At 29.9% G+C, this 27461-nt stretch overlaps 2 protein-coding genes, 1 long non-coding RNA gene and 2 other non-coding genes across 10 annotated transcripts in view; 2 read left to right on the top strand and 3 right to left on the bottom strand.

Moving 5' to 3' along the window:
* LOC124422043 (NAD kinase-like) overlaps positions 1 to 6314 on the bottom strand; it is a 33777-nt gene extending 27463 nt beyond the window's left edge. For 2 of the 6 annotated variants that reach the window (XM_046957935.1, XM_046957939.1), the window contains exon 1: positions 1005 to 1268. Coding sequence is in view for 3 of the 6 variants with exons in the window: in XM_046957939.1 (XP_046813895.1) it covers positions 1005 to 1078 (74 nt within the window). In the remaining 3 variants the exon portion in view is untranslated. Of the gene's footprint in view, positions 1 to 975; positions 1269 to 2928; positions 2974 to 6037 lie in introns of those variants that run through there. The other 4 variants (XM_046957936.1, XM_046957938.1, XM_046957941.1 and 1 more) reach the window with 4 other exon arrangements.
* Trnag-ccc lies at positions 589 to 659 on the top strand. The gene has a single exon. It is a non-coding gene; the product is annotated as a tRNA-Gly (tRNA).
* Trnag-ucc lies at positions 4052 to 4123 on the bottom strand. The gene has a single exon. It is a non-coding gene; the product is annotated as a tRNA-Gly (tRNA).
* Positions 6315 to 6551: 237 nt separating the features above from the next.
* Positions 6552 to 20794, top strand: LOC124422046. Its single transcript, XR_006941786.1, has 2 exons — positions 6552 to 6715; positions 20418 to 20794. It is a non-coding gene; the product is annotated as an uncharacterized LOC124422046 (long non-coding RNA).
* LOC124422042 (uncharacterized protein DDB_G0287625-like) overlaps positions 14148 to 27461 on the bottom strand; it is a 44824-nt gene continuing 31510 nt past the window's right edge. Inside the window, exons 2-3 of the mRNA XM_046957928.1 lie at positions 21689 to 21891; positions 14148 to 19425 (exon numbers count right to left, since the gene is read on the bottom strand). Coding sequence (XP_046813884.1) covers positions 17758 to 19425; positions 21689 to 21891 — 1871 coding nt within the window. The 3' untranslated portion in view covers positions 14148 to 17757. The remainder of the gene's footprint in view (positions 19426 to 21688; positions 21892 to 27461) is intronic.

The raw sequence follows: 27461 nt of genomic DNA, 5'->3' as shown, positions 1-27461 counted from the left end.
TACGTTTCAAAAAATTCTCTTTATTTTCTGGTCGTATTATTTAAATGTTCAAATGAACGTTAAAAAAAAAAAAGAATTAAAGAAAGAAAAAAGATGGCCTTTCAAGCAATTAATCCTAATTCAATTTCTTTTCAAACAATTTCAACAATTTCTTTTTTTTAAATAATGCTGTCGATATTGTTATTAAATCATTGTTAAAATAGGAACAACGTTGCTTCTATAAAATCAATTGAAATTAATTTGTGACCCGATCAAGATCAAAGTTTAATAAAATGACATAAAAGATAAATTTCTAGTCTCTTTCTTGTTTGCTCGGAGTAGATCAACGTAATTCGAATCGATGAACGTGACTCGTGAAGTAATAAAACTTGAGCAATAGTTTGCGTCAGCTAATACGCGTGATGTGGTGTCAACATAATTCAATAACTTGGTCATTTTAAATGTGTCATTAAAAAGAATGACATATGAAAAATTCGCATAATCGATACGAAATTATATTCCATTTTGTAAAATTATAATAATAAAAATACAATTGTTTATTAAGTAAGGATACATATCTATTTATAAATATTACTCTTCGTGCAAGTAGCACTGCTGGTGTAGTGGTATCATGCAAGATTCCCATTCTTGCGACCCGGGTTCGATTCCCGGGCAGTGCAAGTTTTTTTTTTTTTCTTCTTTTATAAAATATTTAAACGCACATAAAGGAATACGATCTAGCAATTAAATATCTTATCTCTTCAAAAGAATATCATACAATTATAAAGAAATATTTATAATTAATATGGTTAGTTACGAAATATGCATACATATATATTTCTAAAAATCTACTTTATTCTAAATTAAATTTAATACTATTAAAAAATATTGCTTCGATATTATTTAGAATGAATGAAATGAAGAGAAAAAAAAAAGAAGTAATTATTTCAAAATATTTTACGATATTTATGATTAAATTCGAGATTGTCAACTTACGCTCAGCCGAGATTGGCAATCTTTTATACCTGAGAGAAGATTTGAAAAGTGTCCTTCTCGTTCTTAGGGCAATCCTGTAAAGAATACTTCTACTCCAGAGCATCGCTATATACCGCGCACCGTTCTACTGACAAGGTCCCCAAACGCCGCGCGTTTTCATGTTTCCTCAGACGAGTGTTTATTGTCCGGAAGGGGAAAGGAAAGAAAAATTTTGTAACGATAAGAGAAGAACCTCAGCGATAACCTAAAGCCGTTTCGTTCTTATATGATAGAGAAAACGTTAGCGTGTGTAGTGCGCGCGACTAACTGAACATTCGTACCAGTATATCTGTTCTTTTATCTTATTGAACACGACATGAGTGAGTTCTCCAATCAAGTGATTGTTTTGAATTTCATAATTAATTACACACAATTGCGTGTTTAAAAGTCGTTCTTATGAGTCAAAACAAAAAACAAAAAAAAAAATAAAAGAAAAAGAAAATGATACTAAATTTATATTGAAAACAAAAAACAAAAAAAAAAAGAAAAAAAGAAATATTTTTCTTATATTTCACATTGTATGTCATTACTTTACCTAATGCATTTATAATCTCATAGAATATAAATATTATCAAATGTTACAATCGTTAAAAAAGAAACTTTTGACATTATCTTCGTATTACTATCATATCGTATCTTCTTATCCGAAAAATATTTTTGCATTTTTTGTTAACGTGCGTATTAATTTTTGTGGTATAATAAAATCTATTTAGAAAATTAGTTCTACTTAATTCTACACATGACAGAACAATATATTAATCAGCTTGACCGAGAAAATGAATTGTTATAATCTAGGCATTGTATTCGATACAAATATATCAATAAGTCATTATCGTTCGCATTCTTGCACATTTGAAATACGGGTGAACATTCTGATTTCAAGTTCATGGAGATTTGGAATGAATAATAAAACTTTTCAATTTTCCATTTATATCTCGCAAATGATATTTCTTATCGATATTTTTTCTTCATAAACAAAATAATGGCGTTAAATCATTGAAAACAATTTATTCGATTTTAATATAACATGTACGTATTTCTCGCGCATGTATCTTGTATTTATTCATATGGAAGTTTTACATCTTCGTAAGATCAACACGAACGAGTCACGAGAAAGTGGTTCTGGTTTTCTGAATACTCAAGGCTTGAGAAACGAGCCTCTTTGCATAATAGATACAGAACATTTAGATGCGAATTTAGTTTGAAAAATTCTAAAACCGATTTATATTTCGAAAAGTTTTCTACAAAAAGGAAAACTTATTAATATAGATAAGGATAATATTAGTTAATACAAACAAATCAAAAGCAACTATAATTATTAAGCATTCACAATATATACGGTGGTCTATAAACCAATTGACAAAAATGCATTATTATTGTAAATAAGTTTAATGTACAAACGTTAAATCACACAGATAACGTTTAACATCTTAATGTAAATTAGAAATATGTTATTGCAGTCTTTTTGTATTAAATTATTATCTATATGGCTTTAAACGTTTCTAAATTAATCCTATTTACAATAATAATGTATTTTTGTCAATCGACTTATGGACGACCTTTATAACCGCAAAATAGTTAAGAATTAAACATTCAAATTCATACAATTTATAAATGAAATAAAGCAAAAAAGTTACAATTTATAAATGAAATAAAGCGAGAGTGCATTTATGGCATATCGTATAGTTTTATATAAAATTTACGATTTTAATCGATGAGATTGGGTAAATGTATTTAAATTAAAAAAAAAAAAAAAAGAAAAAAAAATTATTATTGATAATTACATAAATACACTATAAAGAAAACTACTATATCAACAGAATAATTACCGATTAAGTAAGATTACGAATACAATTTGTTCATGCTGACGGAAACAGCTACAAAGGATAACACAAAGGTAGAAATCTGCATTACCTTCGTGGTTCCATCGCCTCGGCCAATAACATGAACCGCGCATTGCTTCAAGAGACAAAAAAAAAGTTATTAATATTTAAATTTGTTGACTCGAATAAATTTCACTTTGTGTGAAATACTTACAATAAAACTTTAATTTCTTTTAATTTATTATTTCAATCTTTTTTCCTCTTTTATTTTTTTTAAATATAAACGATTCTCTTAACCTCTAAATTTATAAATATTCGTAATATTGTCATTTTTGATTCTTCAATAATTACGAGTGCTAATATGACGATCAATAAGAAAAGAAAGCAAATATCCTTGACTTCGTTTCTAGAAGCCCTTCGTATATGTCAATTTAAATTCAGAGATAAGCATCAAGCCCTGAAGCTATTATATTATCTTACGTATGAAAATAATGAATAGATTTGAAACCAATAAAAATAACTTGTACATTTATTTCACTTATTGTATATTACGTTGAACGTTATGTTCACAAATTTTTTTGTTTTTAAATGTTATGAATTTAAAAAAAAAATTAATATATACATATATATATATATATTTATGTGCTCGTAAAAAAAAAACAGAAATTTCCTTTTATTTCGACTCATATCGACGAATTAAATGTCAAATAATTTACCAATAAGATCGATCAAAAAAAGGTCACATGTGGCAAAATTTTTCATTAGAGACATTTGAAATTTTAAATATGTATAAACTATATTGTTTCATTCTACGTTCGTAATTCGAAAAGGGAGAGCATATAGTTACGAGTAAGAATGACAAGGTCCTTCTAGTCATGTACCTTGACACAAATCGTCAAAATCATTTAAGCGTGCATGACATTCAATTTTTTTTTCGTTACAAACTTTATAAAACAATGCATTTTGTTCTTTATAAAGAAAAGAATTATACTGTTACATTTTTTCTAATAATTTAAATTCTAGTCTCAAACTATATCGAAGTATAGCATATACATTCGAAATAAATAAAATTTTTCTTTTCTTCTTTTCTTTTTTTTTTAATTCTGAAAATAATAATTTTTCGATTTTGACATTATATAATTCTCGCTTATATTTTTTTAAAAGAGATTGTTATACGAAAAAAAAGGAAAAAAAAAGGAAAAAAAAAATTCGTGTGCGATGGCCGGGAATCGAACCCGGATCAACTGCTTGGAAGGCAACTATGCTGACCATTACACCACCATCGCACTTGATATCACTTCTCATTTGAAGATTTAACAACCATTAAATTGACATATATTTTATCTTTATTATAGATAATTATTTGTTTCCAAATCACAAATATATTCGTGTTTGTACGTACGTACAATTTATGTAATTATTGAAGTATAAAATTGTTTAAGTCATTACAATAATACTGTTTATTGTATTGAACAGTATCCTGTTTTTTTTACTTTTAATATTACAATTTAATATTATAATTTTCCTGAATTGTTAATATACATAATGATTTTAATTCATGTTATAAATAGAACCAATGAAATGTATTATATAATAGCAACCGATCAACAATGTGTTCCACGTGTTAAAGTCATGCTTAAGTATACACACACACACACATATCTGTATTTTTAGATCTTATTTTATTTGATTATTATAAAGCTATATGTTAGTTCATAAACAAAGTTTCTAATATTTTATTTTAATCGTATTATATTTAATACGGTATAATAATATTATATTATATATATACACATACATATACGTATTTACACACATATATATATATATATATATGCATATACATATATACACACAGTATTTAAAATATAGCGTTAAATATTTTTATCTCGAAAACGTGACATTTTTTTGAGAAATATTCTTTAGACAAAAATTATCTGATAGAAACATTATTGCATTTATTGTTTATTTTATTTAAGATTTAAAGATCATTTCGAGGTCAACTTTGTCGTCGTTTCACTTTATTATGTTTTTATAATGGTAGCATATTGTATACAAAAAAAAAGAAGAAAGAGAAAAAGGAAAAGAAACAAATAACTTTCATTTGCAATATTTTTTTCATTTTGAGCCCGAAAAAATGGATTATTAAGAAAAAAAAAGAAAAAAAAAAAGAAATGAATTTATTATATATCTTTCTTTTATAATTATGAGATCACGAATACGAAGAAAAAATTATAAGAAAAAGAAAAAAGATTATACCGATTATATATATTCAATTTTGCATTACTAATTATTATGACACATTACTAGTGCATCATGTCTTTTTAATTTATAATTCAAATTAGCTTGCAAATTAACAAAAATTGACTCTGTTTAATAATCCTTTGAAACAATTACTTTGACTTCTTAGATACAAACACATGCGTAAGCGTGCATATATATATATATATATATATATATATATATATATATGTATATGTATATATACATATTTTTATGCACATATATATATATATATATATATATATATGTATATAAGTGTCAAGAAATAGTTTGCCGTTAAATCGTATCGTATGAGGTCTTCTAAAAGATACGAGTTTGTAATGGAATTAGAACTGACTAATCGACTCATGCAAGTTGCTTTCGCATAGCAACTACGTTCTTAAATAATAATAAACTTGAACGGTGCAAAATTTGTTAGAAAATATAAATATAATTTTAATCGAAATAATATTTTTGTCATAAGATTATAAATACAATACTACAAGGTAAGGTCGAGTTTTGAATTCCTAAAGAAAAATACGCGGGAATACGAAATAGCGGAAAAAATAGAGATATCGTGTCAAAGGTTAAAATAAAAAATAGTACCTTCGGTTTCTCTCTTTCAATTCTTTACGTGTATATATATATATATATATATATATATATATATATATATATATGTTTATATTTATATATATATGTATATATATAAATATAAACATATACATATGCATATAAAATAATGCATATATAATAAGTAATATAACAATATGTATATATAATATATTAATTAAATATAATTATTATATTACATACATAATAATATATAATATAATATTTAATATATATTATATATAATAACAATATAATATTAATATAATATATATACGTCTATATACAATATAAGTTAAATTTTTATTTATCTCTTTTTGTCTTACCTGAACGTTTGCTGTTTGTCCTGCATTCTGGAGACAATTGTTTTACTCGGTGTATTTTCTTCCACTTCCAAGCTCGCCATCGCTTTTGCCAATTGAAGATCGCTTTCGTCCATTTCTTGTCACTTCCGTTTCCTTTGAATCGTTTCCACTTTTTTCTTTTTTTTTTCTCTCACTCTTCGTTCTTTTTCTTTCTTTCTTTCTTTCTTTCTTTCTTTTTTTGATGCAAGTTTGTTCTAACCGTCATCAAATTAAAAATCGTATATAAATACTTTGTTAAAGTCGTATAATAATAAAACAAAGAGAAAAATACAAACAAAAAAGAAAGGAACAATCGAAGAGTTTCGACCTCCTCACCAAAAGATGTCTCGCAGAGCACTGAAGGGGTCTCGCGTACCACGAGTCGACTTAACCTTAAATGTGTCACTCTCCTTCGACTTCCCCTTCTCCTTTTTAATTTTCTTTCTTTTTTTATCTTTCTATTCTCTCTCTCTCTTTCTCTTTCTCTCTCTCTCTCTTCCTCTGTCTCTCTCGTTGTCCACTTCTCGTCTTTTTTCTTCTTAGTGACGCTCCCTCAGTTAACCAATTGCTGACTCGTTTTAAATGGTTGTGTACATGTACTGTGTATGCATACTTTATTCTCGTGCGAACAAAACATTTCTATTATCGTCCCCTCGTTCGGTAAGTCCAGTATAGTTTTTATCTTTTTCTAGCCATGCGTTTTCTTTGTTGGTATTTTCTTTCTCTTTTGCACTTCCTGCATCTTGCTAAGTACGTACATTTAACGGATAGATATGTCAAAATAATGTGAATTTTTATACAAACAGTTTATTAATATATTAGTTTTTTATTCTTAACCATTGAAAGAAACGTTATTATGTAATAATTATAGAAAAGAGATTGTTTAGTTTGTGAAATCTTATTCAATAATTACGATCGATGTTCGTTAATTGAAAGTTCTATAGATATCTACTAGATGGCAGCACAAAGGTTTATTATTCTTTTTTACCATCAGATCTTTTTAGACTCGTTCATTTATTACCATCTAGCGTATTAAAATGGTACAGCGTTTGAAAGCTCTGATAGTATACATCCCTGACGATAGGCAATATTTTGTAAAGATGTATATGAAAATTCTACCGTCTGGAGGTAGAAAAAATTTATCGTCTTTCTTCGACTAAAATATAATATAAATAGTAGAAATAAAACGTAAATGATTCCTTGAAAAAAGATTAAAACGATTAAAATCACTGATCTCTTTATATTTGCCATAAGGGCATAAAAATAATTAGAAATACAATTACCAAAGGATAGAAGTAAATGAAAAAAAAAAAGGAGGAAAAAATGAAATAAACACTTTCTCGATGCGAAATTTGTAACAGAATTTCACTACAATTAAAGTACACTCGGTAGCATGATCTCAATTGAAGAATAATAATAAAGATCTCAATGCGAAGAATGGAAAGTAAGGAACAGTTAAATCGGTATTGGAAAGCGATATAATTACGTCGAATACAAGGTACAATTAAATGTGATCATTCGGTTGTCGATTCTCAGCTACCGAGGTAAGTTTTAAGAGGTATAGCAATTAAACAACAACATAGAGAAAGGTGAATAGATATAAATCATGAGAAATCGTTGTGAAGTTTTCCAATAGAATAAAATATTTTAAAACATTGATCCATTTAACCGAGACTTGGTTCTCGTTGAAAGGATCGATGGATCGATCGAATCGATTACGAACATATAGTATACTATATAATATATATATATATATATATATATATATATATATATGTATACATATGTATAGACTCCTGTACCTGTTTCGTTCTCTCGTTCTTCTCCCCTACGGCCTCTTACCGAACCCATATAGCCGGTACTTGCTATCAAGGCCAGTCACTCGATTACCCGCGTTTCTTATGCATCCAACGCGCATAAAATCGTGCGCTCGCACTCGCACCCGAGGCTCGCTTTAAGATGATCTACGATCGACAATATTCGATCTACCTCCAGACGTCGCTTCTCTTCTTTTCTTTCTTACGCATCGCGTTCGAATGAACTTCGAATCACTGTTAATGAGATCCTTGAATTTATTTTTTTCTCTCTCTCTCTCTCTCTCTTTTTTTTTTGATTCATTATCATTAAAAAGTAACACACGCACATACAAACAGGTTTATTTCATCTATTATTATATTCTTGTCGTATCATTATGCGATATCTAATTACTTCGAGGTTTTATTTTTTTTACTCATATATCATTATACATATATATATATATATATATATATATATATATATATATATATATATATAATTATATATACATAGATAAGTGCCTCATATTATGGAATCATTGAATTTTTTTATTACTTTTACTTAAAAATAAAAATAATCAATTATTTTGCTTCGTCTAATATTATGTTTTATCATGTCACTGTGATATCTAATTATTTAGAGAGTCTTTATCATAGTATCGTAATATATATTATAAAAAAAAAAAAAAAAAAAAAAAAAAAAATTCATATTAGAATCTCATATGAGATACATACATTTATGAATGCTTTATTTTTTTTTTAATTACTGTTATTAGAAAAAAAAAAAGAAGAAGAAAGTAATTTTGTCGTCTCTATTATTATATTCTTGTCATATCCTAGTATCTAATTATTTTGAGATATTTTATTACATATATATACGTATATGTTATGAGAAAATATCTCATAATATAGACGCGTATAAGAATCTCACGTTACGAAATTCTTCATTTACCTATTTCTTCTTTTTCTTTTTTTTTCTTTTATTTTTATTTTTATTTTTTTTTTATAAATATAACTGTTATAAAGAGAAAAGAACGAAAGAAAATAATTGTGTTTCGTCTATTATTATATATTTGTGATATCAATGCGATATCAAATTAGCTTGAAATTATTTTATCGTATATCTTAATTCTGGAAATAAACTTTTTAAATCTTTGAAGAACGTTATCTTTATGAAATCGTTGAAAATCCTTATTGAAATTCCTACGCAAGCCCGATTAAAACATTTCTAATGTATAATCTTATCAGATGATATCAAGAAGAAATGAATTGATATCTTAATGGGGAAAGTGCGAAAGTAGATACCGGTTAAGCAAACGTAAGTCTCGTGATAACTCGATGGATCTCAACGTGAGGACTTGAAAATAGGACGACGATCGAAAACTAGGTCCCGACCTTATGGGTGAGGGACCGTTATTTCAAGGTCGAGTATGGTAACTTTACCTACCTACCATCTATACTACAACACGGAGAACGAAACGCTAAGTTTAATTCCATTCTTCGATATATTTTCGTTAATCGTTAAATGAGATAGGAAATCAATTCGTACAAAACTGGTATACATATATGTATGTATATGTATAATTCATAAAAACAGATCTTTTACGAAATGATTTCATGATGTTGATATCACGGAAAGGAATTATATCTACATTTCGTACTAAGTCTTGTAAACACGCGAGTGACCGCAATCTGTAACGATCCGATAAATGAGAATCGTAATCGTTTTACACTGAATGAATTACGAACGAAAGAATTATGAGAGGATGTTGGCTATTGACGAAATAAATGATTTTAAAAATAATGAAAGTAAAAAATAAAAAAATAAAAAAAATTAAAAGACGTCATAATCGTATTATAATAATATCATAATAAAAAAGACTGTTATGACAATATAAAAAAAAGGAAATTATCGAATTAGATCAGATCAGATATAGGCTTTTTAAATTTGACGATATAATATAATATTGTTACCATATAAGTTACATTTCTAATTATTAAGAAAGATTTCAAATGGTTTGGCATGTAGCAACCACTGATTTACACTGAGTCAAAGTTGGCGTCGATCTAAAGCGACTAGCCACGCGTAAAGGAACATGTAAATAAACGGAATACGTTTTTATTACGCTCATGCTAGCTGCAGTTACATAAACACGGATTCCAAATATAATGTATGTTATATGTACGCCTTCCGTAAACTTCGTTTCTCCTTGCGAATCTATTCGTATAAACGTAAACTTCTGAACATTCTAATATCATATATATATACTTGTGACTAATATCGTGTCATATATATATATATATATATATATATATATATATATATATACATGTATATATATATATACACATGTATATATATATATATATATATATACATGTATGACATCATAAGGGTAACAGTAATTTTTAATTTAGGATAATCTGATAAAAAAAGAAATATCCATGAACAAAAATTTAACAATTTCCAATTGCCAATAAATTACAATAGTAAGAATTGGCAAAACATTTTTTTCTTTTTTCAATAAAATAACTAGATTATCCTTTTCTTAATGACTATTGAATTGACTTATGAACTATTGAATTTTTTGTTGTAACAATAATATAATTTTGTATTAATAAGGACAACAAAATAAATTCAATGAGTACGCAAGATATTACTTTAACATAGTATTATAACTTAGCAAAACAAACAATAATTGGAACATAATTATTAGAATTGAATAATATTGAGAAAAAAAGTATAGGAATTATAATTTAATTATTTATTGTAATATAATTACCGCATGTTGATAAACATTAGTCATGACATTAATTTTATATTCCTTTTACAATTCTTTAAAAGATCGTTACAAGCATTATTTTATAATAATAATATCATTAAAAAATTATATTAACATAATCATTTACAGGGAAGGTCAAAAAAAGAAAAAAACAATCATACATCTTTTAGGCCACTAATGATTATTATTTTATTTTATTTGGCATAACTTTTATAAAATTGTTATGCGCTTTCATTATTTATATCAATAAATTATGTAGTTTGCTGCATTACACATCATTTCGTAGTCGTATAGGCGCGAAATTTGAAATCAAAGTGACTATAAACTCAAAAAATGCAAGAAAAAAGAAAATGGACAGAGAGAGAGAGAGAGAGAGAGAGAGAGAAAGAGAAAGAGGGAGAAAGAAAAATAGAAATAACGTATTAAAACGTATAAATCACGCGATTTCGTCATTTCGTACGAATTAATTTCTACTTAATAAATATATGATCATTCTTTATAACGGAGTGTTACTCGTAATAGTGAAAGTGAATAATCGTAATCGGCATTCGTTCGTTTTATTTTATTTTTCAATATCATTTCTTAAATCGTATATTGTTCTAAAAAAAAAAAAAAAAAAAAAAAGAAAAAAAAATAGTGCGCCTTAGCTCGATCTGTTAAATAATATTAAGAGCGATAAAGATTCTTAGATCATATCATCGATGTACTTAACAATTTTCCAAAAAATATCGTTTATGAGCGATTTTGAATAAGATTTAAAGAAAAATTGTGAATACTTCGTTTGATGTAAATTGAATAAGTAATTAGTTGATCACTTTTAAATATGACAACTTATAAAAAATCGTTAAAGATATTCGGAGATGATTCATTATCGCATTAAGTCCAAGTAATTTGATAAAAAGAAAAATCTCCTACTTTTTGTGGTCGACGAAATTAAATTGGCCTTAGTAAAATTTTCTTTTACCTATCGTTAATAGTAGATTTCTGGACAGGATAGAAAAAGACATAACAGGATCAAATAACTGGATCGAATAGAATCAAATTGAACAAAATAGGACCGAACAGGATCAAATATCGTTGAAGAAGATCAAATAGAATCGAATAGGAACATATATGATATAATATTATAGAACGGAGTAAAATCGAATATGATAGAATATAATCGAATAATAGGATCGAATGTAGCCAAATAGAACTGAGTAAGATCTGAATAAGATCGAATAGAATCAAACAGTATAGGACTAACAATATAGGACCGAATAGATTCGAACAGAGTTCAATAGGATTGAATAAGATCGAATAGGTTCGAAAAAAAAAACGAATAAAAATGAATAGGATCGAATAAGATCGAATAGAGTCAAATAGAATCGAATAACATCCGAATGGGACCAAATAGGACCAAATAGGACCAAATAGAACCAAACAGCATCCGAATGGGACCAAATAGAACCAAATAGAACCAAATAGATCAAGTGACATAATAAGACTGAATAGGATTAAATAAATTCAAATAGAGTCGAATAGGACAGAACAGAATCGAATAAGTCCATATAGGACAAAATAGAATCAAATAGAATTCGATAGGATCGATTAGACTCGATACTATTCGATCCTATTACATCCGATTTGGTCTTATTGGATCAAATTTATGTTTATCCGTTCCTACTCTAACTTATTCGATCCCATTTTATCCTATTATATCCTATACAGTTGTTTTTGATGCTACTCCATCCTATTCGTTTTTATTCGATCCTATTCTTTGGTTCAATCGGGTTCTATTTAATTTTATTCGATCCTATTCGTTCTTTCTCGAGTACGATCAATCTTATTCGATTTTAATCGTTTCTTTTCGATCTTATTCTGTCGATTCACATTCTAACTAGTATTCTATTACGTTTATTTACTATATACGTTTCTAGCGAATAACTTTGCTATTGAAGACTTACGTTTATAATCAATTTTAAATCGTTTATTTTGAATTGTAATGTAACTTAAAATAACATACTATACGTTCATTGAATTTGTTTTGCTATCGCTTGCATTATTAGTTAGGATGGCTTTATTTTCTTATAGACGAAAAGTGTTTGACGAATTAATATTATTATTGTAATTTATTGCCGCTTTCAAGGTTCACTTTTATCAAATTATCATTAGCGCCTTAAAAATCATGATCACTATTACAAGAATCACGCTGGTATATATATATATATATATATATATAGATTTAATCAGATTTTATTTTTGCATATACATATATGTATGTATATATAAATTACTTGAATGTAAATTGCGATAGTATTGAAATGGAAGATCATAAATGGTTAAATTGCAATACTTGAAAAAAAAAATTTCACCCCGTGTATAGTTCCATTTAAATGTAAATTCTAAATACATAGATATTCTTTGTATATAACTTTTTTTTTTCATATATATACCTCTCTATGGACATTAGATTATTTTAGAACAATAGCCATAACGAACTTACCTTTCATGGCTCGAATACAATCGAACCAGCTGCGTGGATACATAATTTGCACGTTCATAAACCTTTTATATGTATATATTGTATATACAACACCAATATAAATCTTTGTTCTATATATATGAACGGGGTCTTCTTACGAGTAATATGTCTATATTCGGTCACTGGATGATACGAAAAAAAAGGGAACAAAAGAAGAACGAAAGAAAAAAATTAATGGTTAATTGAATTTAAAAAAAAAAAAGAAAAAGGACCAAGCGTAGATGAGTCAATGTCGACGAAATTCTAAGTCACCTAAGTTTTCTCGAATAGATAAGCGAGAGTCTTCTTTTTTCTGCGATCACGATTCCACTTATTTCCGTACTTAATCACAGTCATCAAAAAATTATTATGAAAAATGACGACAGCGTAAAACACTTTCTGCTACCTGCTCTTCTTTTTCGCGTTTCGTTTGTCCCGCATATATATATATACGTACATACATACATACATACATATATACGTATATACATATATACATACATACATATATACGTATATACATACATACATATATATATACGTATATACATACATACATACATACATATATACATACATACATACATACATACATACATACATACATATATACATACATACATATATATGTATATGTATATAAATATATATATATATATATATATATATATATATATATATATACAATATACAATGCACGTGTATATTTTCATGAAATCATCGCGCGCCTCCGCAACCTCGAGCTCGGTTTCTTGCGAAAATCTTGCAATTAGCAACATGCGTTCTCTTTTGCCATCGTGCCTTCTTCTTCTTCTTATTCGTCTACTTCTTCTTTATTTATATTTTTTCTTCTTTATCTTTTTCATCGTGGCGTGAAGTGGCCGAAGGAAAGGGCAACTTGGGAAAAGAAAAGTCAAGTTGGAAAAAAGAATTGTAACGAAGTGAAAGAGAGACAAGGAGAGAAAGATAAAGAAAAAGAGATGCTAGCTTTGTGCTAACTTTCTAACAAATGCTTTTACGTAACGCTCATTACTCGTCCCTTTTATTACAACAAACGTAAATACAAATGCAGAAACGACATTCAACGATCGAAGAAACACGTTAACATTTATTATTTTATCGAGAGGAGGAGATAAATTATAAGAATTGTGCGTGTATATATGTGTGTGAGTGTATATGTGTGTGTGCGCGCGCGTGCGCGTATATGTGTGTTTATTTTATTATTTACGAGGAAATCATTCAACGAGTAGTTGAATAATAATCTATTATTTTTACAAATCAATCGAACTCTTTCGTAATGTATTTATCGACGATTAATGAATGAAATTATTATCAAACGTAACGATCTTTTTGCAGTCAATCTTATTGTAAATAATTGATTGATTTATTATCGATAGGTATAGTTAAATATCGAAATACGAAAGATCGATACGTTCTTTTTCGTAATCGTATATTCGATGAATGGGATTTCAACGATCGGAAAAAGTAAAAAGAAAAAAATATATTCATCTGATTATCTAATTCTCGATCGTTCTTAATCGCGATCTTTGACTAGAATTTACAAGCACGCATGAAATTCGATTTACAACGATCGATCGAGAGAGAGAAAGAGAGAGAGACGGAGAGAGAGAGAGAGAGAGAGAGAGAGAGAGAGGTGGGTTAGGTGGGTGAAAGGATAAGTTCGTCCTCGTCGAAGGATTTCAAATGTTTCATTCGAAAGTTCAATCGAAAGGAATAAATGAAATGAGAATAAATTAGTCCTTAAGTTATTATAATTGCTCCTCATTCTCTTATTGGACACACGCGTGCATTAGTCCTGTAATATTATTATTCTTTCCTCGTTTCATTTTTTTGTTTCGTTTTTTTTGCTTTTTTTCAATTTTTGTTTGTTTTTTTTTCTTCGTCTTATCCTCTCTTTCTCACACCACCAAGTGCATACTTAGCTTGTATTTTTCAATTAACACGCATAAATAAAAAGATAAAAAAGAAAACAAAAGAAATTATCCTTTCTTCGGAAGGATATTAATCGCCTACTCTCGATAATTCCGAAATTATATTTAACGAACTGTACAAAAAAAGGAAAGAAAAAGAAAGAAAGAAAATAAAATATAATACAACATAAAAATAATAAACATATATATATATATATATATATGTGTGTGTGTGTATATATATATATTTAAATTATTCATTTCTTGATCGTACGCAATGTGAATAAAGGGAAAAGAGCAAGAATCGTTCGTGAAAGATCGAGGATCCCTTTCCAAATTTGTTTCTATCAGTTTTATATTTTATTATATTATTATTTTTTCTTTTTCCTTTTTTGTCTATTTTTTTATTTTTTTATTATTATTTTTTTTTCGCACATATATATATATATATTTATATACATATATATATATACATATATATATACATATATATATACATATATATATACATATATATATACATATATATATACATATATATATATGTGTGTGTATATATACATACATATATACAGATCCCCGATCTTGAACAACGAGATACAATTTGACGAGAGAATCTTAATAAACAATTTCAATAAATAAACGCATTCGTCGAAGATCGCAAGAAGGAACAACGATAAATCCGACTTACGAGTTCAAAAATTCTATTTACAAAATTCACGAAAGAAAACTAAGAATGAGACGGTGGTCTTTCCTTTTTATTTCGATACGAATTCTTTTTCTTTTTTCTTGTTTTTTTTTTCTTTTTTTTTTTTCTTCCTTATAGAATTCACGTGTCAAGCAGTACCATACCTATCGCTTAAGACTGCTTCGAAAACGTGAAAGAAGAATATACACATATTAATATTAATATTAATATTATTATTATTATTATTATTATTATTATTATTATCATTATTATTATTATTATTATTATTATTATTATTATTATTATTACATATATATATATGTGTGTGTGTATATATATGAACGACAAAAAAGAACAACAAATCAATAAGGAAGTACGACATTGTCATCATCGTTACCAATTTCTTTCTATCGTTGATTTATAAACAAACAACCCTTCGAAAAAGATTTTAACGGAATATTTTTATAATTACAAAAGATTTTCGAGAAGTTCGTCGTATAGGAAAGTGAAATTATTAGATCGCTTTCAAAGTTGAGAGAGAGAGAGAGAGAGAGAGAGAGAGAGAGAGAGAGAGAGAGAGAGAGAGAAAGAGAGAGGAAAAGAACGAAGGGGAAAGAGAAACGAGAACGGAAATGATCATTTCGATTGGAAATAAGCGGAAGTCGACGTTGATGTATGAGTAATAGTAACAGTATCTGATAGTAATAGTAATAGTAGTAGTGTAATAATGTAGCAAACCTTGTTGTAACGTAATCAAACAAGCGGATGTTCTGAATTTGCTAGACGAAATACGAGACGATATCGATTCGACTGATGTTTTTTTGATTTCTTTTTCTTTTTTTTTTTCTTTGTTTTTCTTCTTTCTCTTGTCGACATTCCCATTCGAGAAAATAATCCCGTTTTCTCGTAGTACTCACGTTTATCGTACGTAGAAAAATGGCACGAAGGCGATCAAAAGGGGAAAAAAGGAAAAAAAAAGAAAAATGAAAAAAGAATGGAAAAAAGAGTGAAAAAAGGGAAAAAAGAAAAATATAATTAAAGAAGTCGACCGTAAAGGCGATCAACGTGTTATACGTGGAGAGCAGCGCTGTCCACACAGGTGTTCGACATTGCTGCAATCGCTCGGTGAACGTAAATTACCGGTTTCCCTGATTCCCCCTCCTCTCCTCCTGCCCCTTCATCACCCCCCACACACTCTCCACTCCCTCTCTTGTCCCGTCTCTCTCGACGGGAAATCTTAGCTCGATCTCGAGCTCGCTCTTTGCTCGTTCTGTTCTCTCTCACAGGAAGTTCTCTCTCGTGTTCAATCGAAAAATAATATCGATAAAACGCTCGGTCGATTTCAATTTTTCTGTTTTTTTTTTCCGTTTTCTTTTTTTTTTCGTTTTCTTCTTTTTTTGTCAAACGTACTCAACAACGCATATATAACTCAAGATATTCCTTTTCGAATTTTCTTGTTCGAACCAACTATCTTCATAAATTTTGTTATTGTGTTTTAGAGAAAAAGTACGATTCGATATAAATGGTGTGTGTATACATATATATATACACATATATATATATATATATATATATATATATATATATATCAATTATCGATAATTATCACGTCAACTGAAATAATTGGATATAATTAAATCGTGAAATAATAATTATATTTGATATTGTATCGAAAAAGATTTTTTGTACTCTTACCATGAAACAATTCTTACCAAGAATTTCTTAGAATGTTTTACAAAGAATTTCTTATTTTCTTCTATTTCAGATGTTATTAATTATCGACTCGATCTTCTTTATTATAACATAAGTTTCATGTCATAACTTATCGAACAATCGTATACGAGCATGTACGAAATGATAGAATCGTTGAAAGCTTCGTTGAAATAAACGCAATCGAGAAACTTTCTCTCCGTTTCTTCCCTCGAAAAAAAAAAGAGACAACAAGAGGAACACGTCATTCTTTTATTTCTTTTTAAGCAATAATTATTATCGCGAGAATGATCATTTCGCATAATGTTTCTTCCTCGTAGACGTTCTAACGCATGGGGCGTCGCTTTTCGTAGATATCAAGTTATCCTTCCATGTTGTGTTTCTAGTTGGCGTCGGCGGATCGCTGAATCTAGTTGATGTTTTTGTCAATGTCGTGTACTTGTTGTTAATTGTATTGCTCTGACCTGTGTCACGTAGATCACCTTCGAAAAATCGGCACATTTCGCGTACCGGTACTGACCTAGCGCCACGATTTAAATCGTGAAGAGATCTGGCACGTTGTTTTCCTCTTGGACTCGGTTTCGATTCCGATCTACCAAGATCCTCCGTACTTCTGGCCAATCTACCGCCTAATCTCGAAAGTGATTCAAACAGGGTTAGCTTCTCACGAACCGGTACGTAATGATCGACCCTCTGACATCTTTCCAATAGCCTAGCAACGTCCTCCTCGCAAGGTGGTTCCTTCATTATCGACAGAGCTGTTGTCGTTGATGATCTAGGCAAGCTCATGCAACCATCCATCAATGATGAACTCGTAACGCATCTACCGATGGTTGTTCTTTCGTTTCCTTGAGACAACTGACGCGGCACCGGTATTCTTGATGATATCGCAGCCAATCGTTCCTTTCGTTCTTGCAAACTCTCAACGTTGTTACTCGTTACTTGTTGAGGCTGTTGAGATTGACCCTTCTCACGAAAAATTCGCCTCTCTCTGGCTCGACTTCTACGTTCGTTATTCGCATCGGTCCTTAAGATGCCATTGGTGTTATTGTTATTGCATCGGGTTTGATCGTTTCCAACAATACCATTATTATTATTATTATTGTTATTATTATTGTTGCTATCGTTATTATTATTATTGTCCTCGGGTCTTTCATTCTCTTCGAATCTAACCGTGAAAGGTTCGACCGGTTTGACAGGTGGTAATCTAACGTTTTCGTTTCTAACTATCTCGGTGGACTCATTAACAATCGGTGATTCCTTCTTCGGTGATCGTTGAATAAGATCGTCGTTGTCATTTGCAGAATAATATCTATTTCTCGGTCCGTATATTTTTGGAAGCTCATTATTGTTCTCCTCGGCTCTCGCTTTTCGTCTTCTAGCATCTTCTTCCAATACACGACGACTTCTGGCTTCGTTCTCTCGTCTACGCGTTTCCTTGTACCTTTGTATCCTTTGTTCTTTGGTCTCTGGTTCTGACAAAGAGATCGTCGAATCGACGGAGTCCACACTCGATCGACAAATTCCACCGCCCCATGGAAGACTGTCGTCACTACCTTCGCTACTCTCGCTACAACCCCATGTTCTCGTTACAGTTTGATCCTTCGTTGTTATTATTGCCGGTATACTACGAAATTCACCTAAATTATCCTCGTCGCTTGAATTACTGCTAGACCAACCGCGCAACTCGCTTCTCGCTCTTCTTCTAGATTCTTCGAGTATACTCGTAGAATTTTTCGAACTACTTTCTATCGGAGATTCAATCGGCCAACAACGAAGTTCGCTTCGTGAACGTCTCCTTGATTCAGTGAGACTCTCCGGAAATGGTGCTGGACTTCTTGGACAAATCGTCAGGATTTCGAGGAAGTTCAGGCATCTTCGAGCACGAAACGGAGTCTGTCTAACCAACTCTGCTGCTATCGCTTTCACCCAAGACCAGTATATCGGTTCTGTGTCGGCCTGGAAAAAGAAAAACATAAAAAAACAAGATAAATTAATATTATTACTAATGTATTCAAAGATTGAGACGGCGATCTCTTGTCTTTCAAGAAATTATATTATAAATATTTACATATCTAAATTTCATTCTTTTCAAATAAGTAGATATACCTGCTTTTAATCTCTTTATATCTCTTCTTTTAATTTTTAATTAGAAAAATGATTAAACGAATGATCAACGATAATAAATTATCGGCGAAAGGAAGAGATATTGGACGAGAGTTAGATAGATAAGAAGTATATATATATAAATAAATAAATATATATATATATATATATATATATATATATATATATATATATTTGTGAAAAACGACGGATGAATCATGACACACGATTTCGCCGTTCGACGATTCGAAAGTCGTCGCGGTTCGCTCTAACATAAAGACGACATATTCTAGAATTTACATGGGAATTTAACTTCTACGATTTTCTAGACGAAAGATATATATACCTCGGTGAAATTAATTTTGCATCCTCATACATTTTCTGTCATAAATACAGAGAAAGAGAGAGAAAGAGAGAGAGAAATAGAAAGATATATATATATATATATATATATATATATATATATATATATATATATATAGAGAGAGAGAGAGAGAGAGAGAGAGAGAGAAAGAGAGACAGAGATAGAGAGATAGAGGAAAAAATACAGTAGAGAACGGATGTGACATTTCGACCTTGCGAATGACCTTTAATTATTAAACCATTCGTTCTTTGCTTTACCTACCGGAAATGATACGTCAAGAAAAGAATGATACTCGAATGAAACGACGATCGTATCTTCTAGAAGAAAATCCGCCATCTTGTTTTTTGCCTTCAGCTATAGACTATTAACAGGACAAAGTTCTGTCTCTCTCTCTCTCTCTTTCTTTCTTTTTCTCTTTCTCTCTCTCTCTCTCTCTCTCTCTCTCTCTTTCTTTCTTCCTTTTTTATTTTATCTCTTTCAGGCAATCACGTAAAAGAAAAAATATCTTATATATTGCAAAGGATCAAGGATCTCGTTGAGCTGCCAGTCATCCTCGACTACGAGATCGTCTACGTCCTTGGATCGACTAAAGGAAAACGAGCGAAGTAAGGATCTCCTTAGGCGGTGAACGAAGATGGTGGGACTCCTTGACAATGGTGGGTCATGGGAGAGTGGCGAGCTATACTCCCACGCGTCCGTTTACCACTATCCAGATCAGCTATACAACCGATTTCGACCTTGCCTACTGACCTTATTTAAATATTTCTACAGTATCGCATATATTTCAAATTAAATTACGTGCGATTCTCAATAATTCTTGAAATCTACATATTGTTTATTAAATTCATTAAAAGAAAAGATTAACAATTTTTTTAAATCTTCTCTACGTCAATTATCGATTTGATTGTGATGTTAAAAAAGAATTTCTTTGATATGTAAGGAACTGTAAAAAACTCTTTTTCATTATCTACAAAGTCTTTAAAGAGAAAAAGAAAGATATATATATATATATATATATATATATATATATATATATATATCTTTCAGACAGACAGACAGACAGAGAGACAGAAAGAGAAAAAGAGAAAGAGAGAGAGAGAGAGAGAGAGAGAGAGAGAGAGAGAGAGAGAGAAATTTGGTCGATCGATCGAAAGTTCGAAATCTGCGAAACAAGATAGAGATGTCTGCTATGCAAAACATGGGAAGAAGAGAAAGTCAAGTTGGACAAATCAGAAATTTGGAAGCGGTATTAAACTTTGTAGATAGAACTAAACGTTTTGTAGATAGAACAAGGCTTTTCACAAGGTAAGTTGTATAATGAGTTAGAAATCGAATGGGCGACGTTGCCAGCCCATAATTAGAAGTTGCAGCGTTTAGTGAAACGGGAACCTAGAGTCCGTCGGCCACGAGAAAGTGTTTACAGTCGAGGAAACGGATCGTGCCGGAGATAAAGGCCGTTTACATCGCGCTCTGCATTGAATTATCTCCTTCCCTTTCTATCTTTCCCCTTTCATTCTCTCTCTCTCCTCTCTCTCTCTCTCTCTCTCTCTCTCTCTCTCTCTCTTTCTTTCTCTCTGTGTCTCTCTCCATCTCAATCTTACAAGACCATTTTCAATTTCAAAGTTCGAGCCAACTTCAGAAACTTTACTTGAAAGAATTTATTGTTCTTTTCGTGTTTCAGGGGCGCGCGTATGTGAGAGCGTGTCTGAGTGCTTGTGTATGTGTGTATGTATGTTTTTTTCTTCTTTTTACCCAAAACGTAGCAAGCGAATGCCCCTGAGAGTTGCTCAGAGTAAATCCAAGGGCTAGGGCATGAGGCTGACAAAGACTGGGTGCCGCTTGACGAAGGTTCAATGCCCTTAGGGGTAACTTCATTGAAGTACCCTCGACCCACAACCATCCCATCCTGATTAAGACGGTCCTTCTCTCGGCCAGGTTTTCGACGTAGAGCTCCCCTGTAACACAAAATTAAGGGACTAATGAGATTCGATCGGATACAAGCTAAGGAGATTAACATTAAATCCTTACGAATTTATATCTGTCCTTGTTGGTTAGAAATGAATGAGAGAGTGAGACAGAGAGAGAGAGAGAGAGCTATTTCGGAGGGAAATCAAATTAACATTATTATCTCGAATGAAACCATCTTGATTTTAATAGAGGATATCTAATTAATTCTTAATAATATCACAACAAGTATTTATAAAGATACATAATTCTAATTAAAAGGAAACATCCTCTATGTAGTAAGTTCGAATGAATCCCAGCCTCATTTCAATAGAGGATATCTAATTAATTCGTAATGGTATCACAACAAGTACTTATAAATATATATATATACATAATTCTAATTAAAACGATCCTCTATAAAGTAAGTTCTATACTATCGTATCTCCTTCCTTTCTCTTCTCCATCGTGGTCCAGTACGGAAGGATATTTTAAACGAACCGTTCATATGATTTGTTACGAGCGGAAACAAGCGAGAGTTGCAGAACGGACGCTGATTCACTCCGATGCACGAGTTTTCTTCGTTCATCTCTCTCTCTCTCTCTCTCTCTCTCTCTCTTTCTCTCTCTCTCTCTTTTGCTTCATCGAACAAGCGAGAAGATGATGATGAGAGAGAAAGAAAGAGAGGACATATATATGTATAAGGTCAACGAATCGAGAGATTGACGTCATTCTATCAAAAGGCGTGGGAGTGAACGTACAAAAGGCAACGAAGCGAATGAGATACATGTTGTTATAATAATATTATTTCCCTTTCGTTCATTTCGACGTATATATATATATATATATATATATATATATATATATATATATATATATACGTATATGACACATATATTTGTGATACATATATGTGTGTATATATATACACATATATGTATTTATGCATATATGGAAGTATGAACAGAAGCTTGAATACATATTATTTTTTTTTGTATGTATATATACATTTTTATTTAAATTTATACAAAATGTGTATGTACTGATATATATATATATATATATATATATATATATATAAACATGCATGTATATATTTAGATATGTATTCATATAAATTTGTCTTAGGGGTCTGTTAAAGGAACATCTTCGATAATGGCCACTAAAATTCTCTTTCTCTTTACTCGATTCCTATTTTCGTGTCTTTCTTAAGGTAAAAATAGAACGGCGTTTCGACTCTTCTTCGTTTATGTAGACGGACAAGATCGTTGTTCTTTTCTCTTTTCTCTTTTCTCTTTATGGTGTACCATGCGAAGAGAGGAGGAGTCCTTAAGCCTCGACAATTTCCTCGTTTGATAAAGTAACCGATCTAATCTCTCCCGCTGAGATACGCCATTCCGGTTAAATTATACCAGAAGAGAAGAGAACCAGTTAGATTAGGGCCTCGCCTCTCTTCGTAAGAAAGCATCTATATTTTCGATATTTTATTTTCTTCATCTCCATCTCTTTCTCTCTCTCTCTCTTTCTTTCTTTCTTTCTTTCTTTCTTTCTTTCTTTCTTTGTAATGAAAAGAGTGAATAAACACACGAATCGATCTCCTACATTTCAGTCCTCTTTATTTTTCTTCGATAAATGTTTGTCTAGTTTATCGAGATGAAAGAAATCGAAACTGCAGTAGACATTTTGATAAATGTAAGATCGAAGATAAAAGTCCAATCATCAAGAGAGAAAGAGAGAGAGAGAGAGAGAGAGAGAGAGAGAAAGAAAGAGAAAGAGATAGGATATATCTCATCTAACAAGCGAGACGAGTTACGCGACGGTATTGAACTGATCGGACGAGATTAAACCGAGACCTACTTCGACGTCTCACTTTTCCGTGCACCATAGATCGCTTTTCAGTTTCTTCGATTATCGCTACTAGTTCGAACCTATGATATATATTCCTCGTGTGATTTAACTCCAATCGATCCTAGATGAGTAATTGGTTTTACTCTCGAGATGGAATTTATTAAAAGTGATTAGAAATGTCTTATCGTGAAAAAAATATATATCATCATTGTTTAAAAATTTTAATTAATTTCGTTTTCATTAGAAAATTTTTTTGTTTTTGTTAATTTTATATAATTCGGTGAATATGTTAAAATTTTGATTTTTGCACAAACGATCGCCTTTAGACAGATTTGAATTTATCAAGAATCTTTACTTAACGTGGGATAAAACGGATGATACTTATCGAAAAGGGTGTAAATGTGAACGTTGAGATTTTTGAAATTTTTCTCGACGATAAGAAACATACCGGACGGAAAATGCATAAGAGAATATCTAAAAGGTCCTTCACCTGCATTCTTGAAGTCACGTACGCACATAGGTGACGAGGTCATATGAATTCTCTTCTGTTCCTGTTCCTACGACCTATGACACTGGTCAATCTGACGCAAGGTGTTTAACGTATAATGACTGTATGGGAAAAACAAATTATAATTACTTCATATTTATACAAAGTTCTTTTTCTTTACTTTTCTTTTTTTATTTATAATTAAATACACATTACATAGTTCGCAAAACACGTACGAATTTAACATTTACTGATCGTATTAAATTTAAATCAGATTCAGAATATGCATCTGCATTTATGTCTGATGATTCTTCATATTGTGATTTCTCTATTATCAAATAATCTTTTGTGTCTTTGTTATATAATCTTCTTTGATTGTTACAACTACGAGATTTCTGTTCAATCTTATTAATTTTCTTTTATCTTTCGTTTTTTTCGAGATCCATAGACATTTAAGAAACGATACAGATTTATTAGATATCGATATGTGAAAGTATTTTTTTTTGTCAAAATGTTACTAAAATCATCGATAAGGCCCAATGTGCGCGGCGATCATAATTAGGCCCGTTACAGGATTACGGAGTAAATCTGTCAATAATGAATAGCGATTTTGCTATTTTCATTGTATATCTTTTTTATTTTGGCACAATTTTGGGAAAATAAATTTGACATTAACGCAAAGTTTAACATGATTTAGAACTAGACTCCGTTCAATGAAACGAGTCGGTAGAAATAAACAAAAAATTGACATATAAACATAATAAACATGACAGATGCGATGGACATCAGCTATTGGTTGTTAAACGATAGTCAATTGTAAAATTTAGGAGCGAAAATGAATCATTATTTGTTAGTTTCAATTTCTCTTGGTTTATAAAATGAATGACGGATTGTTGAAGTAAGAGAGGTCTGAAAGTTGTAAATACGCTCTTGTCTCGATCATGCGTGTTTGTTTATTTCTACTGACTCGACTCGTTGAACGGAGTATAGTATATGAAAAATCATGGAAATATTTTTTGGTAATCTTTTCAAAAGTCAATTAAATTCTTATATAAAAACCTAAGAAAATTTCTTATTATTTCATTAAAATTACTCACCAATTTGAAAGGTAGCACAATATTATAAATTCAACTTATAAAAATCAAATTAAAGAAATGAATGTTTCGCCTATGGAAAATGTTTGAAAAAATTCATCAATTTTCCCATTAAATACTTTATGTTTTAATTTTAACAATGGATTTTAATATATTCAACAAAATTTATAAATAACATTACAAATTATATTTCACAATTTAAGATTTTTTTTATATCTTACGTTGGAAACTTTTGATTTTTATCGATTGAACGATAAATAGAATGTACCGTTTTGATCTCTGATGACATTATTCTCTAAGAAATCGATCATTTTTTCGAACGATTAATATATTTAAAACATATGATCTTTTTTAACTTTACTTTTTGTATTCATTTAAAGAATAAAATATTCATTTCGATTAAGAAAAATCTCATATATCATATCAATAATGAATTTAATATTTTCGATTAGACAATCAAGTATTATTAGAACGGCAATCTATAATATTTTTAACGGGATATCAAGTACCTAAACGAGTACTATTACTAGAAGTTATCCATGTCTGAACGACGTCTGACAAGCTTAACAGTTGTATTAGCAATCACACGACGGCGTTATCAGTGCGGTCAAGGAAGCTTCTCTTTCCTCCTCTCTTATTTTTTTCTCTTTTCTTTTCTTTTTGCACTTATTATAGTTATCTTTCAAAGCGTCGATTACGACGAAACTATGAATTTTTGTCGTTATCTATCGAGAGTATAACCTCTTAATATACGAGTGTTCTCTTTTTTACTTTTAGTTTTTTATTTTTCTTTTTGTCTTTTTTTTTCTTTTTCTTTTTCTTCTACTTCTTTTTTTTCCTTAATTATAGAAACGAACAAAAAGGACTGATAATATATATTATATACTTTTTTCTTTTTTTCTTCCAATTTTTCTCAATCAACAAATAAATAAATAAATAAATAAATAGGATCAAGAAAGTTTACGAGATAAGTCAGAACTCATAAAACAAAGAGTATTCATCATCGAAAAGTAGTGTGAAAGGTAATTATAGATGGCGATTCATATATATTTAAGATTGTAGTTCTCGACGTTATTAGTAGCATGCACAACTAGCTAATAGTATTGGTTCTCTGATAATAATTATATTCGTGCTATGTGGAACGACGTCGTTTTAATTTCCGGATTCGTTTCGCGGAAATAACTAAGTGTATATGCATGTTCATGTGTGCACGTGTGTGTTCGTGTGTACGAACGTGTGTCTCCCTCTTTTTCTGTGTATGTATGCGTGTAGTAATAATAGTAATAGTAGTAAGTACTTAATCTTTCTTTCTTTCTATGTCTTTTTTTTTTCTTTTTTTTCGTTTCTTTTTGTTTTAAAGTAACCGAGAATGCAACTTGCGAAATCCGCGGGTGTGACGGCCACCATGGTAGATTCTAAAAGCTCTTGCGATCTAGTTATTAACCACCGATGGCCTCTCTCTCTCTCTCTCTCTCTCTCTCTCTCTCTCACTCTCTTTCCCTCTGTATGTCTTTGTGGCGAGCGTTAAATACATCCGACACCATTTCTAATAGTCATAAGAAAGTCATAAAGGCCGTACCAGAGAGAATCGAGTGATAAATAAAACCTAGGAGTGTTCTTGATTTCTCGAACTGTGATTTACTTTGAATTTGCATTCTTGATATGTGTTAATTATGTAAAAACATATTATATCGAATATTAATATAAATAATCTAATATTAATAATAATGATTAATTATAATTACAATAGAATATTATTAATAATAATTAAATATAATTAATATCGTATATTAATAATAATAGATAAATATAATTAATGTAGAATATTAATAATAATATATTAATATAATAACATAACAAATATTAATAATAATAATTAATAATAATAATAATAATGATATAATACGTGAAGATGAATAAATTGTTTGCTCGAAGATAAATATTGGAGATGAAATATTATATTTATATGATAATTCTTGTAATATTTTTTTCCTTTCTTTCTTTCGAGAAATTAATTTTAATAACGAATTGTCTTTCTTCGAAATGAGTCAAAAATTCGACGAATCCAATGTTAAATATCCATTAACAAACCATTTCACGTCCTTTAATGATTATCAGCTAGTAAATCACCAATCAACGTTTTTTATTGGTC

Source organism: Vespa crabro, chromosome 2 (genome assembly GCF_910589235.1).
Source record: "Vespa crabro chromosome 2, iyVesCrab1.2, whole genome shotgun sequence".
Taxonomy (NCBI): domain Eukaryota; kingdom Metazoa; phylum Arthropoda; class Insecta; order Hymenoptera; family Vespidae; genus Vespa; species Vespa crabro.
The sequence above is the reverse complement of the archived record's forward strand: the minus strand, read 5'-3'. Positions and strand labels throughout refer to the sequence as shown.